Below are 21117 nucleotides of genomic sequence, written 5' to 3'. Positions count from 1 at the left end.
ATGTGTGCAGAAGGTGATAAATAGAACTGGAGAGTTACTTAGGAACAAGGTTCTGAAAGGTGTGTGTTCGCTAGAATTGGTCTTGGAATTTTACCGTGAAAGCAGTGGGAAGCAGTTGTGGGATTTTAATTTTGCTAATGTGATCAGATTTGCATTTTAGAATCAGGAGAACTGGATGGAGAATAGGAGAGTTAGAAGCAGGGAGACAGTGGGCACATGGGTGGCTCCATCGGTTAAGCGTCTGCCTTCTGTCCAGGTTGTGATCCCAGGATCTTGGAATTGAGTCCTGCATCAGGCTCCCTGTAGCAGGAAGACTGCTTCTCCCTTTCCCTCTGCCTGCCACTCCCCCTCTTCTCCTGCTTGTCTGCTCTCTCTCTCTCTCTCTGTCAAATAAATTTTAAAAATCTGAAAAAAAATTTTTTTCTTTTATTACCTAAAAATGTTAATCTGTCTTGCTTCCCTTGTAATGAGAAATCAACTGTGCGTAGATATATTCTTTGTAGTTATCCTACTTGGGGGTTCACTGAGTATTTTGGATCTCTGGTTTGGTATCTTTCATTAATTTTGGAAACTACTTGACATTATCTTTTAAAATATTTCTTCTCTGCCATTCTCTCTCTCCTGAGGATTGTAATTACATATCCCATGTGGGATTAGATTTCTGCTGTTTTATTCATTCTTTTTTCCTTCTGGACTCATTTTTGGCTAATTTATACTTACCGGTCTTCAAGTTCAAATATTCTTCTGCTGAGCCCAGTGTGCTTCTATAGAAGTCTTTGGTTTACGGTAGTTATGCAGCGATGTGTCTAACATGGTCTTCTTCGTATCTGGTTTGGGGTTTGTAGAACTTTTTGAATCGATGTATTAGTTTATTGGGGCTGCTGTAACAAGGTATCTCAGGTTGGGTGGTTTAAACATTAATTTGTTGTCTGTCTCATAATTCTAGAGGCCAGAAGTGTTTGTTTGTTTGTTTGTTTGTTTGTTTGTTTATTTATTTGAGAGAGAGAGAACATGCACGAGTGGGGGGCGGGACAGAGGAAGAGGGGGAGGGACGAGCAGATTTCCTGCTGAGCAGGGAGCCCTTTGCGAGGCTCAGTCCCAGGACCCCAAGATCATGACTTGGCTGAAGTCAGACACTCAACTGACTGAGCCACCCAGGCACCCCAGCATGGTTGCTTCTTTCTGAAGATCGTGAGGGAAGGTTCTGTTCCTGGCTTCATAGTTTGACTCGTGGGTGGCCATTTTCTCCCAGTATCTCTTCACATTGTCTTTTCTCAGTGTGTGTCTGTGTCCAGATTTCCCCTTTCTCTAAGGATACCATTCATTTTGGCTCAAGGCCCACCCTGACGACCTCATTTTAACTTGATTACCTCTGTAAAAATTTGTCACATTCCGAGGTGTATAAGGTTAGGACTTGGACCTATGACTCTGGAGGGTCACGCCCCATAACAAATTACTTGATGTTTTTCACAAATTTCGGCAAATTCTCGTATTATTTCTATTCCATTCTCTTTTCTCTCCTCCTGGAACTCTATTAATATGTATAACTAGATCTCATCACTGAGTTCCAAGTGTCTTTTTATGTTCCTTCCTGTATTTTCCATCCTTTTTCTCTTAGTGCTTCCTTCTAGATGTTTTCTATTAACCAGTCTTCTAATTCATTAATTCTCTCTTTTGCTGAACCTTAGCTGTTGTTAAGCCCATCAATTAATTTTAGTTGCCCTATTTTTCAGTTCTAGAATCACCATTTGATTTTTTTTTTCCTCCCCTTCCCTGATTTCTTTTTAGAAAGAATTTGATTTTCTGGTAAAATTCTATTGATCTTTTTTCTTCATTTTTTCCTGTCTTTCAACTTTTCATTGTTTTTGATTTTTGAAATGTTCTTGAACTTAAACACCTTAAGTACATTATGAAGACATTTTTTTCCTGAGTCATTTGAAAATAAGTTGGTGATGCCTCATCACCCCCAAATATTTTCATGTGTGTTTTCCTACCAGACTGTTATATTCTCCTTCACAACCGTTAAGTATAGCCATTTAATCAGGAATTAATTCATACATTGACATACTATTATTAATTAATACTTAAACCTTATTCAGATTGACCAGTTTTTATAGCAGAAGATTCTTTCCACGGTAACAGGTTGCATTTATTGCATTTCTCTTTATTTTCCTTTCATCTAAAACAATTCCTCGGTCTTTTCCTTGACTTTCATGTTCTAAATATGTTTGAAGATTATAAGTCAAAGTATTTTGTACAGTGTCCCCCAGTTTGGATTTACGTGATGTTTTTTATGATCAGATTTAGGTTGTGCATCTTTCGTAGGAATATCATAGAAGTGATTGTGTTCTTCTCTTTCCATTTTTTCAGTTATCACACAAGTTTGCTGTCTTCCACTACCTGTTTTATTCCTTTTGGTATCTTATTAATGTAGTATCTTCCAGGCTTGTCCATTCAGAAATTTGCACTTGGTAATTGCTATGGATTGAATTGTGTATCCCAAAAAGATGTTAAAGTCCCAATTCCTAGCACACATGAATGTGACCTTACCTGGAAATAGGGTCTTTGCAGATGTAATCAAGTTAAGCTGAGGTCATTAGGGTAAGCCTTAATGCAATATAACTCATGTCCTTATAAGAAGAAGGAAATTTGGATACAGACACACAGGGAGAATATCATGTGACAACCAAAGCAATTTTAGTTATGTGGCTACAAGCCAAGGAACACAAAGGGTTGATGGCTACCACCAGAAGCAAGGAAAAGGCAAAGAAGGATAGCCCTGTTGACTTGTGGCCACCAGAATTAGGAGATAATAAATTTCTGTTGTTTTAACCCTCCCAAGTTGTGGTACTTTATTACCACAACCCTAGGAAAGTAATAGAGTAATTAGTAAGTGTTTTGTGGGGAGGTATTTTGAAACTATGTAAATAACTTACTCATCATCAAACTTTCAATTTATTCATTTATTTAAATCAATACGGACTCATAGAGTCTTACTTATTCTATGTTTTAATTAATTGCTACCAGTAATTATTGTGATGTTCAAATTGTCCCAGATTTGGCCAAGTGGGATCTCCTTTCAGTCTGCTTTCTGTGTTCTTTTACAAGTCCCCATCATTTTTGGAGCATTTTAGTACTTTTGGAACAAGGTGTTCCATCCCATCTTGCATTTTCCTGCCTGGCCCTCGAATCAGTCATTTTCCAAGGAGCCTGAGTTCCTTTTAGTGAAAAACCATTTAGAAACCATCTGAGTGGGGCACCTGGGTGGCTCAGTCAGTTAAGCGTCTGCCTTCAGCTCAGGTCATGATCTCAGGGCCCTGGGATCAAGCCCCACTTGGGCTCTTTGCTTAGTGGGGAGTCTGCTTCTCCCTCTGCCTCTTCCCCACTTGTGCTGTCTCTGATGCTCTCTCTCACAAAGAAATAAATAAAATATTTAAAGAAAAAAAAGAAATTATCTGAGTATTAGGTGTACTCATTGATGTTGGGATATCACAGCTACCAGACTACATCGGTGTACAGAACTAGGAAATAGATGTATGTATATACATACTTAACCTATATGTACACACACATTCACATCTATATTAATTTCTGTATCTGTCTGTATCTATTGAAAACCATGGGATCACGTTGTTCTCTACAGTCCTAATCCAGCACTACAGGATTCATTCTAGTTTTCTCCATTTCCCTGTTGGTAATTGCTTTTTCTAACAGTGTAAAACCGCATCCCCCTTATCTTCAATATAATCACTTACTTGGGCAGTCCTGTGTGTAGGGACACCTGGGTGGCGTCTGCCCTCGGCTCAGGTCATGATCTCAGGGTCCTGGGATCAGGCCCTGCATTGGGCTCTCTGCTCAGTGGGGAGCCTGCTTCTCCCTCTCCCTCCAACCCTCCCCTATGCTCACGTGCTCGCTCTCTCTCTCTCTCTCTAATAAAATCTTAAAAATCCCTGTGAAGGGATTTTTCTCTATTTCCTTGAACATGTGAAACATAACTATTTGTTTTTGTCAGATAATTCCAATACTGGCTTCACTTGTTACAGGTCTGTTTGTAATGTCTTTTTCTTTTGGGTCATTTGGTCCTCTCTCTTGGCATACTGGCTGATTTTATATTGAGCGCTAACATTTTGTATTAAAGTGTTCGTAGAGGGGCACCTGGGTGGCTCAGTTGTTAAGCGTCTGCCTTCGGCTCAGGTCATGATCCCGGCGTTCTGGGATTGAGCCCCACGTCAGGCTCCTCCACTGGGAGCCTGCTTCTCCCTCTCCCACTCCCCCTCCTTGTGTTCCCTCTCTCACTGGCTGGCTGTCTCTCTGTCAAATAAATAAAATCTTTAAAAAATAAATAAATAAAGTGTTCATAGAGTCTCTGGATGATTTCTCTTCCTCCAGAGAGGATAAACCCTTTCCCTTGCTAGGCATGTGTTGTGAGAGCTGATCATGGTAATCAGATCTGAAACTGAACTGCTGAATTGCAGTGTGGGCATGACTTTGTCTTCTTCTGGTTCTTCCCAGCTTCTAGGACATAGTTTTCCCACTGAGTGGGGTGATCACTAGGGCCCCTGTTCCACTGCATTATTTGAACTCTAATCCTGGTCTCCTTAACACATGAGACTGTTGAAATTACTCTTTTCAGAAGTTTTCTGCTTGGCTTCTTAATTCCCTCTCCTTCAGAATTCAGGAAATATCTTGAAGAGTTAACATATTGTTGAGCCATTTCTGTCCTTCCTCTTTCACCAGAATCTTGGCCTTTCAAGTGTCCGTAATTTTTATCTCTATAGACCAGCAAGACTGTTAAAAAGCTCTGCTTTTCCTTCACATTTAGTAGTGGCCCTCTACTTTGTCCTTTTACCTGAATTCTCAAATTCTTGCCTGGCTCCCCCAAATCAGCAAAACCCTGAGAAAAAAGGCAGCTTCAGAATGTCAGCTTAGCTTTCTTTCCTCATAGTTTCCCCCTGCTGTAGGATTTGCCACTTAAGTTTTGGTTGCCTCAGCACTCCACAGCACATTGAAACGTGTGCATGAGTGCGTGTGTGTGCCAGTATGTATGTGTATATATCTTGCTTTCCTAGTTGTTCTTGTGGGAGCATTGCTCTACTGCAAGCTACTCAAGTATATCCAGAAGTAAAAGCTCAACTCTAGTATATTCTTTCCTGTTCCATTCTTTTTTAAAAATAATGTTTCTTATTCGACCACCCAAAATGATTTCACAATCTGCTGGTCCAAGACTCTTAACCAAAAGCAAAAGACACACAGTTTTAAGGCATTGGCATTAAGATAATCAGATCAATAGGACTTAAGCCAAGTGATGAAGGTTAATATCAACAATGGCATGTCATATTGATTATGTGTACCCTTGATATGACATGATGACAATAGTGCTTTACCTCTATGGTCTTACTCCCAAAAACCTATAACCCCAGTCTAATCATGAGGAAAACATCAGGCAAATCTCAAATTTCAGGGACAGTCTATAAAATACCTGACCAGTACCATCAAGGTCATCAAAAACAAGGAAGATCTAACAAGCTCACAAACAAGAGGGGCCTAAGAAGACATGACTTAAATGTACTGTGGTTTCCAACGTAGGATCCTGGAATAGAAGAAGGACATTAGATAAAAACTGAGGAAATCTGCCTAAAGTATGTGGACTTTAGTTAATAATAATTATCAAAATTGGTTCATTAATAGTGACAGATGTATCATACTAAGATTAGAGGTTAATAAAAGGAATAATTGGGAACTCTCCGTATAATCTTCACAGTGATTTTTATACCTAAAATATTCTAAAATCAAAAATCTATTTCTTAAAAAAATCCATACTGTTTCACTTCCTAGGCTGTACTTTATTTATGGATTTGGTTTTTGTCTGTCTTCTGAGTCATTGCCATATCTCCAATACCTAGAAGATTGGCCAGCACGTTTAGGCCCTCAATAAATATTGGGTTGTTTAGATTAGTAGAGGAGAGAGAAGGAGAATTAAGTTCAGATAACCTCTAAGTTTCTAACTTGGGCAACTGCATGGATGGTAATACTCATTTAGGAAGTACAAAAAGCAGAGACTGGAAACTATTCCATGCTTGACAGATGATTTGTTTTGTTTTGTTTTGTACCAGGGATATAGTTAAGAATAACGAGGGAGGGGGGCGCCTGGGTGGCACAGCGGTTAAGCGTCTGCCTTCGGCTCAGGGCGTGATCCCGGCGTTATGGGATCGAGCCCCATGTCAGGCTCTTCTGCTGTGAGCCTGCTTCTTCCTCTCCCACTCCCCCTGCTTGTGTTCCCTCTCTCGCTGGCTGTCTCTCTCTGTCGAATAAATAAATAAAATCTTTAAAAAAAAAAAAAAAAGAATAACGAGGGAATCTGGTCAAAGTCAGAATGGTAGCATCTTGGTCCTTTTCTCAGAGGAATAACTCTTCTTTTTCCCTTTTAGGCATATAAAACCTTCGCTAATCGAGTGAACAATTTAAAGAAAAAGCTGGATCAATTGAAGTCAACCCTTCCTGATCCTGAAGAATCACCAGTCCCTTCCCCAAGCATGGATGCTCCTTCTCCAACTGGTTCTGAGTCTCCTTTTCAGGGAATGGGAGGTGAGGAATCCCAATCACCAGCCATGGAGAGTGAGAAATCTGCCACACCTGAGCCTGTGACAGATAATCGTGATGTAGAAGACATGGAACTTTCAGATGTGGAAGATGATGGGTCAAAAATCATTGGTATGTCCTTATGCGATTAATAGGCAACTTGTTCCTTATCTATTTTGCTTTCCTACCAATCAATCTATCACAGGCTCGTACTAAAAGATAGTTCAATCTTTATAAGATTAGAACAGCAAGGTATCATTATCCTGGTTCAGGATTTGGTATACCACACAAGCTAAGAATCATTGCTCAAGATCTGGTCCATTCAATATGGTAGCCACTAGCTACATGTGACTCTTGAGTGTTTGAAATGCGACTTGTCCAACTTGAGATTTGCTCTAATTAAAAAATACACAGTGGATTCTAGAAACTTAGTACCCCAAACAAGTGTAAATATCTCAATTGTTTTTGTATTTCTAATGTATTGAAATGAAAATATTTGGGAGATACTGAGATAAAATATGTAATTTTACCCATTTCTACTTTTTTTTTTTTTTTTAAGATTTTATTTATTTATTCGACAGAGATAGAGACAGCCAGCGAGAGAGGGAACACAAGCAGGGGGAGTGGGAGAGGAAGAAGCAGGCTCATAGCGGAGGAGCCCGATGTGGGGCCCGATCCCTCAATGCTGGGATCACGCCCTGAGCCGAAGGCAGATGCTCAACCGCTGTGCCACCCAGGCGCCCCCATTTCTACTTTTTTTTAATGTGGCCGCTAGAAAATTTAAATTTGTGTGTGTGGCTTGAGTTACATTTCTGTTGAACAGCACTGTTCTAGAGGGAGGGGCACTTATACTGGAATTCCTTATCCTCTGTCACTCTTGACCTTCAAGATTCCAAAGCCATAGTTTGCTAACTATGCTTTCAAAATTAACCTGGGGGCACCTGGCTGGCTCAGTGGTTAGAGCATGTCGCTCTCGATCTCAGGGTCGGGAGTTTGTGCCTCATACTGGGTGTAGAGATTACATACATACATATACACATACACAGACAAACAAATAAAATTAACCTGGATCAGTGCATTGTTTCTGTGACACCCCCAGCTTTTATAATTATTCTTCTTAGGCAGTTGGACTTCTGTTGAATTTAATACATTCTCCATATAGTGCATAGCCTTTAAAGTATTAAAAGGAGTTTATTGCAGTTTCAAGTTAGTGCCTATAATTGTATCCCCCAGTTAGGCCAATTTCAGGAAGTCAAAAGAAAATACAAGAAAGTATGTACAGAGTTTCAATGTCTTAGAAAGCTTTCACAGAAATGGAAAAGAAAGGACAGGATAATTTATGACAATAAATATCACTACTAAAAGAACATAAATATGTACCAAATAGTAACATGATCCCAGAAATGTACGAATTTAATACACAAATGCTGGGGCGCCTGGGTGGCACAGCGGTTGGGCGTCTGCCTTCGGCTCAGGACGTGATCCTGGCATTATGGGATCGAGCCCCACATCAGGCTCCACCGCTATGAGCCTGCTTCTTCCTCTCCCACTCCCCATGCTTGTGTTCCCTCTCTCGCTGGCTATCTCTATCTCTGTTGAATAAATAAATAAAATCTTTAAAAATAATAATAATACACAAATGCTAAGAAAATGCAAAAGCTTTGAAAAGATAAAAAATGAATTTGGGAAATTTATTTTAAGCAGGTATTAAAGGTGAGAAGGAGCATAAAAGAGTATGACTTACTTAAAAATCATGTAGTGAATGATTTTTCTCTAAAGCGTAGTGCTTTATGCCCCCAAATCAGGAAATATTAGGACATGTTTCATACTGGAAGCAGAGTGTGGGGAAAGCAGTAATGTAATATTGCCTCTTTTCTTTAAACAGTGGAGGACAGGAAGGAAAAACCTGTGGAGAAGTCAGCTGTATCTACTTCTATATCTGCAAAGCCAACAGAAAGTATCTCAAAGGCCTCTTCATGTACCCCAGTGCCTGTTACCATGACAGCAACCCCACCTCTTCCGAAGCCTGTGAATACTTCTCTCCTGTCCCCTTCTCCAGCGTTGGCTTTGCCAAACCTGGCTAATGTGGATCTGGCAAAGATCAGTTCTATCCTTAGCAGCCTAACATCAGTCATGAAAAATACTGGTAAGTAAGCCCCATAAAGAGAATAAAAAGTTTATTTTCATCTTTCTAATTGAACCATCAGTCTGTTTTTTTGTTGCTTTTTTTCCCCTAAAATTAAAGGTAGTTTTTTAAATCAAAAAATAAAACCAATACATGGTCATTGTAGAAAAATTAGAGAATAAGAGAATAAAATAAATATTTGCAGTCCTCCTACCCCCCCAAAGGACACCACTTGTGTCTAACCTTACGTGTGTGTGTGTGTATTTGAGAGAGAGAGAATGATTTGGTAGATTAAATATTTATAATAATTTTTCTTTCAATAATTGAAGTATATTGTATATGAATTTATTTATCTAAGCCTTTATTACTGGGCATCTGGTATGTTTCCAGTCACTATTATAAAGAATAATGAACAACCTTGATGTTAAACTTTATACACAACCCTTCCTAAATGATTGAGTATATAAGGGCTTTTTTTTTACCTTCTTGGAAATTTTAATGAAAATCTACAAAAGTAGAGCACCTCCATGTACTCATCACTCCTCTTCAGCAGTAGAAACACATGGCCAGTCTTATTTCTGCTGTGCCTTACCCAATCTTGATTGTTTTGAAGAAAATCCCAACTATTTCTTTATAAAAACTTAAATATACTTTTCTAAAAGATGAAGACCAAAAAAATCAACATGTAGGTTTTTAGTCTTTTCATGCTAAAACTAAAACGATGACCAAAAATGTACTACCGTATGTGGCAAGCACATAAAAGTCTCCATTGTTCCTCAGCCTCTACAACACTGTTTTCTAATTTTAATACCTTGTCAAATTCAGTCTTAAAAAGTCATTTGTTTGGGGACACCTGGCTGGCCCAGTCAGTAGAGCATGCAACTCTTTTTTTTTAAACATGTAGTCTCTGCACCCAACATGGGCCTCCCACCCACAACCCTGAGGTCAAGAGTTCCATGCTCCACTGACTCAGCCAGCCAGGTGCCCCAATCATGCAACTTTTTTTTTTTTTTTTTTTTTTAAGATTTTACTATTTATTTGAGGGAGAGAGAGAGTGAAAGAGAGAACACATGAGCAGGGGCAGAGGGAGAGGGAGAAGCAGACTCGCCACTGAGCAGGGAACCTGATGCAGGACCCCAGGACTCCAGGATCATGACCCAAGCCGAAGGCAGGTGCTCAATGGACTGAGCCACCCAGGCGCCCCTTTTTTTTAAGACTTTATTGTTTATTTGTCAGAGAGAGCACGAATGGGGAGCGGCAGGCAGAGGAAGAAGCAGGTTCCGCACTGGGCAGGGATTCTGATGCAGGACATTATCCCAGGACCCTGGGATCTTGACCTGAGCTGAAGGCAGACGCTTAACCAACTGAGCCACCCAGGCATCCCAGCATGCAATTCTTGATCTCAGGGTTGTGAGTTCAAGCCCCATGTTGGGTGTAGAGATTACTTAAAAAAAAAAAAAAAAAAGTCAGGCGCCTGGGTGGCTCAGTCGGTTGAGCATCCGACTCTTGATTTTGGATCAGGCCATGATCTCAGGGTTGTGAGATCAAGCCCCATGTCGGGCTTCCCGCTGGGCGTGGAGCCTGCTTAAAATTCTCTCTCCCCACCTCCCTCTGTCCCTTTTGCCCCCCAACTCTCTCTCTCCAAAAAAAAAAAAAAAAAAAAAAAAGTCATTTGTTCTAATTTACATCTGTTTGATTAAGATATGGTAAAAACTTTTTCATTTGTTTATCATTTAGTTTTCCTTGTGAAATGCCTGTTCATATTTTTGGTCACTCAAAAATTATTTCCTCTTCTTTTTATATACCTTTTTTTTCTATATTAAAAATTAACCCAATGTTTTAAAATATAAAGATGTAGGGGCGCCTGGCTGTCTCAGTCCCTGGAGGGTGCTTGATCTCGGGGTCGTGAGTTTGAGCCCCATGTTGGGTATGAAGCCTACTTTAAAAAAAAATTTAAATGTAAACATGCAAAGGAAGTTGCTTATACAGTCTCCATTTTTAAGGCCATTTCAAAAGCAAATAACTTATTAATCACATAGAATTATGTAGTGGCCGAGTTATACGTTTGTAATGGCTCTGATCATAATCAGCCATTAATACTTATTGAGCCCCTCTAGGACTCTGAGGTGTAGGTTTCATTTGGTAGAGAAAAAAGAAATAGGGTCCCTAAATCTCTACCGGCTCTTAAAACTAACAAATACATATGAAAAAAACTTAATACTTGTTTACTTTTTAGGGGTGTTCCAAGTCGACAGGAGCAGATTTTAATCTAATTTTCAATTTTTCTTTGTACAAGTCATGAAATGCCTTATTTATGGATCTGTCACAGAAGCATTCCTGTTTGAGTGGAAAAATATGAATTTAATGGTCATTTTGAATCGCATTTTCTTGAGTTAATCTTTCTGCCACCAGGGGTCAGTCCTGCATCAAGACCTTCTCCAGGAACTCCTACAAGTCCCAGCAACCTCAGCAGTGGCCTAAAAACACCTGCACCTGCCCCGACAACATCTCACAATCCTCTGGCAAATATCCTCTCGAAGGTGGAGATCACCCCAGAGAGCATTCTCTCTGCTCTTTCTAAAACCCAGACGCAGTCAGCCCCAGCACTGCAAGGTAAACCGACACATGCCAGAGGGATCTGAATTGTGAGTGTTTGCCTCTGGCTTAATCCTGGATTCCATTTCTGAGGAATCCAAAGTCATGGAATGTATAGTACAGTTTATCATCTTTATATGTATCATCTACAAGCTGGTATTGATAGAATTGCGAAATGTCAAAGCTGAAAGAGACTTAATACCGTCTAGTCTAATCCCCTCCTTTTCAGGTGAGATTAAGGCTAGTGAGGTGATGTGATCTGCTTAAGGTCACGCATTTATCTATTCAGTGATGAAATAAGACTAAAAGCCAGTTTTTTTGACTGGAGTCCAGTGTTCTTTCACCTACACAATGACCCCCAGCCCCTGGGGGCTGCATTTATTCCAGCTCTTAACAGTATATATTGAGGTTTACATTTTTAGTGTTAACCAAAGCTAAAGACAGTAAGAAAGGTCAGTCTACTATCAAAAATCTTATGAGATGGGGCGCCTGGGTAGTGCAATCTGTTAAGCGTCCAACTCTTGGTTTCAGCTCAGGTCGTGATCTCAGGGCTGTGAGATCAAGCCCCACATCGAACTCTGCACTTAGCACAAAGTCTGCTTAAGACTCTCTCTCCCTCTGCCCCCTCCCCTTTTCTCTCTTTCTTTCTCAAATAAATATATCTTTAAAAAAAAATCTTCTGAGGGTGCCTGGGTGGCTCAGTCAGTTAAGCATCTGCCTTTGGCTCAGGTTGTGATCCCAGGGTCCTGGGATCAAGTTCCGCATCAGGCTTCCTGCTCAGTGGGGAGTCTGCTTCTCCCTCTCCCTCTGCCTGCTGCTCCCCCTGCTCGTGCTCTCTCTCTCTCTCTCTCTTCCTCTCTTTCTCTCTGTCAGTCTCTCTCAAATAAATAAAATCTTTAAAAAAAAATCTTTATGAGACATGATTTTCTTTTTTTATGTCCTAATATTTTATACAGGCCTCTGTTTATAGGTATACCACATATTTTTTGTGTTCGCCTACCTATAATCTCTACCTTATTTGAACGTATCTATTCAGCTTTGCTAATTATCTGTTCGGTGTCTAAAACTGTCTGCTTCTAACATTTTTTCATAAAGCTTACCTGCTCTCTCTTCTCAGACCCTCCAGATACCAACACAATCTTTATTTAGCACCTAAGTATAATTATGCAATGAATTACGAAGGCTAGAGCAGTATCTTCAATATAGCAGTTTAACTCTCTATAGAGGTTCTCAGCCGGGAGCTTCAAGGGGACATTTGGCAATGTATGAACACGTTTTTGTTTGTCCCAACTGGGGTGGGGGTTCAAGTGCTACTGCATCTAGTGGGTAGAAGCCAGAGCTGTGAAACATCCTACAGTACAGAGGACAGCCGCCACAACAAAGAATAGTCCAGGCCAGAATGTCAGTGTGCTAAGGTTGAGAAGCCCTGCTTTATATGAATAGAGAGCAGAACAGGTATCTATTAATTTTCTTATTTCCTAAACTATTCTGTAAATGGATTAGCCAAGGACTGGATTATAGTGAACTTTGCCTTTAGATAAGATATAGGAGAGTTTTGTTACACAGAATTAAATGCTATTAAATAGTAATCCACAGCTACCATATGTTGGCACCAGCAATAAAGGATTCATGATATACTACAGCACATCTAATAGTATGAATTTTAGAGATAATTAGCTTGAGGGATCAGCATCGTTATGATTTTTCCTTTCTAGGCCCTCTAATGTCACCATCCTACAGTTACGGTAAAAGTGTTGAACTCACTTGTTTTTATTGGCCTCTTAGATAGGTATAATAATATTTACAGCTTTTCCTTTCAGTAGATTACTGTACCAGTGTCTTGTGGACTTTCTTGTCAGGCAGAATTTGAGCAGAACTAAGTGTGTTCTGACAATGTTTTTCTGAAAACCCCAAAAAACCACCTTTGTAGAGTAACAGGGTAGTTCATCACTTTTCATTTCCTTGTGGGAAATCGAATTCTTGACTTGTAAAAGACTGTAGAAGGAATCTCTTAGAATCTCTGATTGTGTCACCCACAACTATTAGTGACAGGTTTTCAGTACAAAAGAACGACTTCAGTGGGCAAAAGGGCGATAGAGTATAACCTGTGAAGATTGAAGAAAAGTAATATTTGGTGGTTTAGTGGGAAGAGACCATCTCACCTATTACCAGAAATCTGAGTAGTGTCTATCTTAACAAGATTTTATCCCACAATGTCTGAAAGATATGCTGAAGTATCTTTTAAAAATCATATGACATCATATATCACATTCTACTGCTTGAGGACTTCTTGTTTTGGTATAACGTGGCTACTAAGAATTAAATCAAACTGTTAGTGTGGGTAAGTTACATAGCCAGAGAACTTTTTGGAAATGAAACGAGTATATTTTTCAGGAGAATAATTGAAATAAAAGATATTTCAATTATTCAGTGAACAGTGGGTAACAAAAATCATGCACTTATTTTATAGAAGTAGTTGGCAGTTAAAAATGTTCCAAGGATGGAGTGATCTCAGAATTCTTTAGAGCTTAAATCTCTTAGTAAATATTGGATTAAAATTGAAATTTTGAAGAAACATTAAAGTATCCTCTGAAATAATGTTTTCTTTCCCCATATCATTATGAAAGAACAGGTTTAGTGTATGACTAAAAGCTATAAACTTGGGTGAAGTATGCACAAAAAGTTTTCATTTATAACCAGAAATTGGTTAAATTTTCTAAAAGATGATTGAATTTATAGAACTTCCTATTTATCTCTTGGTCAAGTATTTTTCTAAAAAATTTTCTGCAGGAGCAGTTTGCTTTGGTGGACTTCAGCCTTTACCCCAAAGAATTCTTTCTCAGAGCTTCTGAGGTTTTGTCTATCAGTGAGTAGGTTTGAATCTCATCAGTGTCAGCCTGGGTAGATGAATAATTCTTGGATTTTCCAAGCTATAAGGTGGTCTAGTTTTGTAATTCTTTGTGGTGTGTGTTTGTATGTTTCCTACTGCTACGTTTTACAACCAAAAATGATAACTAAAAGCATTGTTTCCCCAAAGCCTAGCAAGAGACGTTTGAAAAAAGTGACCCTGTTGAAATAAATTTCAGTGATGTGCATACACTCTCTCTCCTGAGAATAGCAGTGTACGTTAACTTACTAGAAACAATTGTGGAGGCTGGAAAGGAAGGGTTGGACAGAATATCTATTTGCGTTTAGAGAAACAGTTCCACAGATCAAACGTTAAGAAATACTGGCTCAAAGTGTTATTTTAAGGATAATTTTGCCTCCTTTCTTTTCCTGCTTTGTCTTGTTTAAACTATGAATGATTCTGACACTAAAATCTTGCCTTTCCTGTTGTCTTTTATTATGCCATGTTGGACATGTTTGATGACTGTACTAGAAACATTTCAGTAATTTGCTCTCTTTATACTGAGAAATAGGTCCAATATTTTCTATGACATTTAGCCATTGCTTGTTTGGTCTGAGTTCCCTTTGGCCTCATATTTTAATGTCTATCTGGTTCCCACTGGCATGAATGAGAATATCCGATTAGCCTACATTGTTTTTATTGTAAGGTAGGCAGTTGTTCTTTTTAATTCCTCTAATCTCTGTTTCTACAGGCCTGTCATCTTTACTTCAAAGTGTTACTGGGAACCCAGTCCCAGCCAGTGAAGCTGTATCCCAGAGCACTTCAGCTTCCCCTGCCAACACCACAGTCTCTAGCATAAAAGGAAGAAATCTGCCCTCCAATACGCAGTCCTTTATTCCCAAAAGCTTCAGCTATTCTCCTAATTCATCAACTTCTGAAGTCTCTTCAACATCAGCCAGCAAGGCCTCAATTGGGCAAAGCCCAGGGCTCCCAAGCACTACTTTTAAGCTACCATCCAACTCTCTTGGGTTTACAGGAACCCACACTACTAACCCTGCTGCCCCACCTACTGAAGTTGCCATGTGCCAATCTTCAGAGATCTCCAAGCCAAAGCTGGAGTCCGAGTCCACGTCTCCAAGCCTGGAAATGAAGATCCACAACTTCTTAAAAGGTAATCCTGGTTTCAGTGGCTTAAACTTAAACATCCCAATCCTGAGCAGCTTGGGGTCCAGTGCCCCAGCAGAAAGCCACCCCTCAGACTTCCAGCGTGGCCCTACTAGCACGTCAATCGACAACATTGACGGAACCCCTGTGCGGGATGAAAGGAGTGGGACGCCCACCCAGGATGAGATGATGGACAAGCCCACATCCAGCAGTGTAGACACCATGTCCCTGCTTTCTAAGATCATTAGCCCTGGTTCCTCAACACCCAGCAGTACAAGATCACCACCCCCTGGGAGAGAGGAAAGCTACCCCCGGGAACTCTCCAATTCTGTACCTACATATCGACCTTTTGGCCTGGGCAGTGAATCACCCTATAAGCAGCCTTCTGATGGAATGGAGAGACCATCTTCCCTGATGGACTCTTCACAGGAAAAATTCTATCCAGATACTTCTTTCCAGGAAGATGAGGATTACCGAGATTTTGAGTATTCAGGGCCTCCGCCCTCGGCCATGATGAACCTAGAGAAGAAGCCAGCCAAGTCTATCCTGAAGTCAAGCAAGCTTTCTGATACCGCCGAGTACCAGCCAATCCTCTCCAGTTATAGCCACAGGGCCCAAGAATTTGGGGTAAAGTCTGCCTTCCCTCCATCTGTAAGGGCCCTCCTGGACTCTAGTGAGAATTGTGACCGTCTCTCCTCTTCCCCTGGGCTATTTGGTGCCTTCAGCATAAGAGGGAATGAACCGGGGTCTGACCGGTCACCATCACCGAGTAAGAATGATTCATTTTTCACCCCTGACTCCAACCACAATAGCTTGTCTCAGTCTACCACTGGGCATCTCGGTTTGCCACAGAAGCAGTACCCAGACCCTCCTCACCCAGTCCCACATCGTTCCCTTTTCTCTCCGCAGAATACCCTTGCCGCTCCCACGGGCCACCCACCCACACCAGGCGTGGAGAAAGTCCTGGCCCCCACCATTTCCACCACGTCGACGATTGAGTTTAAGAATATGCTTAAAAACGCCTCCCGAAAGCCCTCAGATGATAAGCATTTTGGCCAGGCACCCAGCAAGGGCACTTCAAGTGATGGTGTTGGTCTCTCAAACCTCGCCCAGCCCAGCTTGACAGCCACTGACCAGCAGCAGCAAGAAGAGCACTACCGCATAGAAACCCGAGTCTCCTCCTCCTGCTTAGACTTGCCTGATAGCACCGAAGAGAAGGGGGCCCCTATAGAAACCTTGGGTTATCATAATGCATCCAATAGGAGGATGTCAGGGGAGCCAATACAGACCGTAGAGTCCGTCCGAGTTCCTGGGAAGGGAAATAGAGGACACGGGCGTGAGGCTTCAAGGGTGGGTTGGTTTGATCTGAGCACCTCAGGCAGCTCCTTTGACAATGGCCCCTCAAGTGCCTCTGAGTTGGCATCCCTTGGGGGTGGGGGCAGCGGAGGCCTCACTGGCTTTAAAGCGGCACCATACAAGGAACGGGCACCCCAATTTCAGGAAAGTGTCGGCAGCTTCCGTTCCAACAGTTTCAACTCAACATTTGAGCATCATCTCCCCCCGTCCCCCTTGGAACATGGGACACCTTTCCAGAGAGAGCCAGTGGGGCCATCATCTGCCCCACCTGCCCCTCCTAAGGATCATGGTGGTATCTTCTCTCGAGATGCACCCACTCATCTACCCTCTGTGGATCTTTCGAACCCCTTCACAAAGGAGGCGGCCCTGGCCCATGCCGCCCCACCCCCTCCTCCTGGAGAGCACAGCGGAGTTCCTTTCCCCACCCCACCCCCTCCTCCACCCCCTGGGGAACATAGCAGCAGTGGGGGGAGTGGTGTTCCCTTTTCTACTCCACCTCCTCCTCCACCCCCCGTTGACCACTCTGGGGTTGTACCCTTCCCAGCCCCACCACTGGCAGAGCACGGAGTGGCGGGAGCTGTGGCAGTATTTCCCAAGGACCATAGTTCCCTCCTTCAAGGGACCCTGGCTGAGCATTTTGGGGTGCTCCCAGGACCCAGGGACCATGGAGGCCCCACCCAACGGGACCTCAACGGCCCTGGCCTTAGCCGTGTACGAGAGAGCCTCAGCCTACCCTCCCATTCTCTGGAGCACCTGGGCCCAGCCCATGGAGGAGGAGGTGGGGGAGGCAACAACAGCAGCAGTGGCCCCCACTTGGGTCCCTCACACAGAGACGCCATCAACCGGAGTGGTATGATTTTGCGGAATCCCCGGCCAGACTTTCGGCCTAGGGAACCTTTTCTCAGCAGAGACCCGTTCCACAGTCTAAAGAGACCCAGGCCACCTTTTGCTAGGGGCCCTCCGTTCTTTGCACCAAAACGCCCATTCTTCCCTCCCAGGTACTGATGGAAACCAAGGGAAAAGCATTTTGAACAGTCTAGAGAGCATTGGAAGTAGGAGTTTGGTTTATTGTTGTTTTTATTTGTTTTCCTTCCTTTGACTTATTTTTTTTAATGACAAAGGGCCTCCCTTCCAAATTAAAAAGTCATACATGCTTACATTTCACTATTCCATCCAGTCCTCCCTCCCACTGCACTTACCGACCTTCCCCAAGCTACTTGTATTTTAAAGGGGGCGGGGGGCAAAGAAACACAACCAAAGCCACTTCACTTGGCTGGGGGTTTGAGGTGTGGGGAGGAAAACAGATTTTATTTTACCCCATTTATTGAAGAGTATTATTACATTTGAAATAAAACTTCCATCAGTACAGAGAATGACATGTGCAATGTTGGGATGTTATTTTGGGTTTGGCTTATCACGTAGTCAATAGGAGGATTCTTGTCCCCTTCTCTCTCCCATTAAGTAACTACTGTGACCAGCGTGGCTCCCTTTCCTGTATGCTCTGTGCCCTGCTGACAAGCCAAAAGATGTTGCAAGGGAAGATAGGTGGGAGACCGTGGACCTGTCAAGTTTGTTTTGTTTTTAAAGACGTATTGAAGTTGGGTTCTTCACCTTTCTCCTGAAATCTTAATTAAAAAAATAAAATCCTCTTCTAAGGACTATCCATCATTAACTTTAGGAGATACAGATCTCCTTCTGTACTAGTAAAAATTATTCCTCTTTATCCTTGGAAGGAAAGAAAGGGGACTGGATATAATCTGTAGATTAAGACAAGGTGTAACTCCAATACAGAGTTAGAGAAAGGAACCATTAACAGTGCGATGTGACCTACCCTTCCCTCATCAATGAGAATGGGAGACTTGGAGGTAGTTTGATATGTCTTGCACCAAGCTCTTGCTTCCTGCTTTTCTTTCTTGACTTTTTCTCCCTCAGTTTTCACTTCTGCTTTGGCTGGAAAGAAAGTCATGACAGTTGACAACTGGTATAAAGGCGAAACTAAAATTTTATCCCTGAATTTTTTAATGTAAAAGGTAGACATTTTTACCGTGGTGCCTCCCTAATGTAAGTGATATTTGTTGGTGGTTTTTAACAAAGGTTAACTACTAGGGAAAGGGAACTATGGGCCTGTATCTTTCTTTCCTCCTTGCCCTAGTCCTGTATTTACCCCTGTTCTTGGTATTTCAGAAGAGGAGGTTCAGTAGTATCTTTCAAAGCTTTACACGTCTTTGGGTGTGTCTTAATGATAAGTGGGTATCACTATACATATCTTCACAGAGGACCTGAGAAATCCAAATTTACCCCATTCTACAGCTAACAGCCCGTCACATTTCAAGGCTCAAGCCTTATCCTCACCTTCCACTCCCAATAGGAAATAAAGAATGTTTCTGCCCTTAGTCATTTTACATGAGAAGTGTGTGCTTTCCTTCTCCCCAAACTGAAAGGCTTCTTTGTATTTCTACAACTAGTACTGGGAAAAAAGACAATCAGTACGCTTTGAGTGTTTATAACTTTTTTCTAAGAACACTGAAAAGCAAAGATTGCTTTACTATTATTTTGTATTATTTAGTGTCTTACCCCAAGGCATACACACTGGTAATCTCCACCTAGATAAGTAAAACAATATGTTTTTTTTTTTTAAAGGGAATTCTAGCAAGTTTCATATTTTCTTCCAAGTGAGCACAGAACTAACTGTAGGAAGTATGAGGATTGTTTTGGATTCCTCTAGTGAAATATTAAAGATGGAGGAGAGTGGACATCATAGTGACAGAAGATGATTCTTTGTGTCAGAATAAACTTGCTTTTCAGATAAAGAGCAGCTTAAACCAGTTGTGCGTCGTAGTTCGGGAGTTTTTGTGTAATTTATTCCATGTTATTTATTTGGGCGCGCCATGTGTTCTGTGGTTAGGAGGCTGAAAGCCCTTCATCTTCCTCATGCATTTCTCATCTTAAGTCAACTGTTCTTTCTGTCTTTGACCCTCTCCAGCCTCTCTGCCCTGTAGCTCTCCCCACAAAAATGCATGATACCATGACCTTGTGTGTGGGATGGGGTATATAGTGTAGCAAAGCAAAGAAACAATATAGTTACCTTGAGTCCTGAGACATTTGTTTAGGGAAAAGTGTGATCAAGAGGAAGGGTAGGGGTGGGGGGGAGGGGGAGGGAGAGTTCTAACTGATTCAAAACTGAAACATTTTTTTGCAGAAATTAAGTGGGATGTTTTTCATTCTAGAATAAAAGAATGTGAATTCTTTCTGCTGCTCTTGTTTAAGCTAAAAGTAGTGTTTACTTGAAAAGGCTCTCGGACCATTTGATTTTATCAGAAAATGTGGGGATGTCAGGAAAGTGGCTTCCTGAATGTTGGGGCAGGGTAATTGTCCTCAAAAGCATGATGACTAATACATGAAAGGAAGACCTTGTTGTACAGTTTAAAAGATGGACTTTTAAGGGTTGGGTTTTTTTGCAGGGTGTTTTGCTTTTTAAGCTACAAAATCCTCATTGAGTTTGTTTTGGGATGGAAGTGAGGATTTGTATGTGACTGTCAGCTGTTAACTTTAAGGAAATCTGTCTACAGCAGTAAATGAAGACGACAATGTATATATGTGATATAGTGAAACAAAAGAAGACAACTCTGGTATTCATAACATGAAACAAAGGGGTTTTATCCTTTCTGTGTCTGTGATTTAAAACTCCGTGCCCATGCTCTGACTTTTGTATTTCAACCTGAGTTTAAAAATATAATAAACAAAAATTTTTTTAAAGAAAGCATAATATAGTGTGTCTTTGCAAGGACATGATTTATATGTAAGCAGAATATGCAAAGTTGTTACTAAGGTCCTTGGTGCTCACTGTAAAATCACAGACAGAGAATTGGGGGGGGGGGGTCGTGAATACACTGGTACCACTTAAAACTCAGTGATAGTATCAGAAATCAAGTCCTTAAGTATTGTATAAGAGTTTACTGTTCAGTCAGCTTAGATGAGAGCCCTCTCCCTGCTCCCCTCTGCCCTCCTTAAAAGGTGAGCATAAATAGAATTTGGCTTGATGCCAGGGAAAGTAAAATCAGAGTGGGAGTTTTATCCTTTCCGATCCCGGGAATACAGTGTTTGTCATATATATGGTACAGCTGACCTATCTAGATAATGTGAACTTGCTGACTTCCTAATCGCAAAATATTCACTATCAGTCCTGAAGTTACCGGTTCATGCAGAATTAAGCTTCAGCTGTTAATTGTTTTGAAGCCGCTGTAAATTACTGCTTTTCCCCCTTTTTTTCCTCCCCACCCCTTTTTTTTGAATGGGCGGGGGTGCCTGTTAAGATTAAAATTAGATATGTTGGATGATATTCTCACGTGTTCAGTGTGGAAAACCAAACAAGTACATGCTTTAGAGGCAACAACAATGAAATCCTTTTGAATGTGTATTAATATCATTTAATAAAATAACTAGTTCTGAA

At 41.2% G+C, this 21117-nt stretch overlaps 1 protein-coding gene across 4 annotated transcripts in view; it reads left to right on the top strand.

The window, feature by feature from the left end:
- RPRD2 (regulation of nuclear pre-mRNA domain containing 2) overlaps nt 1-21117 on the top strand; it is an 89225-nt gene extending 68108 nt beyond the window's left edge. For 2 of the 4 annotated variants that reach the window (XM_026486601.4, XM_026486600.4), the window contains 4 exons: nt 6429-6711; nt 8465-8725; nt 11117-11317; nt 14899-21117. In XM_026486601.4, the coding sequence (XP_026342386.1) occupies nt 6429-6711; nt 8465-8725; nt 11117-11317; nt 14899-17672 (3519 nt within the window). In that variant the 3' untranslated portion in view covers nt 17673-21117. The remainder of the gene's footprint in view (nt 1-6428; nt 6712-8464; nt 8726-11116; nt 11318-14898) is intronic. The other 2 variants (XM_044379674.3, XM_026486603.4) reach the window with 2 other exon arrangements.

This window comes from Ursus arctos, unplaced genomic scaffold (assembly GCF_023065955.2).
Source record: "Ursus arctos isolate Adak ecotype North America unplaced genomic scaffold, UrsArc2.0 scaffold_12, whole genome shotgun sequence".
Taxonomy (NCBI): domain Eukaryota; kingdom Metazoa; phylum Chordata; class Mammalia; order Carnivora; family Ursidae; genus Ursus; species Ursus arctos.
This window is presented reverse-complemented; position numbering and strand designations above follow the sequence as displayed.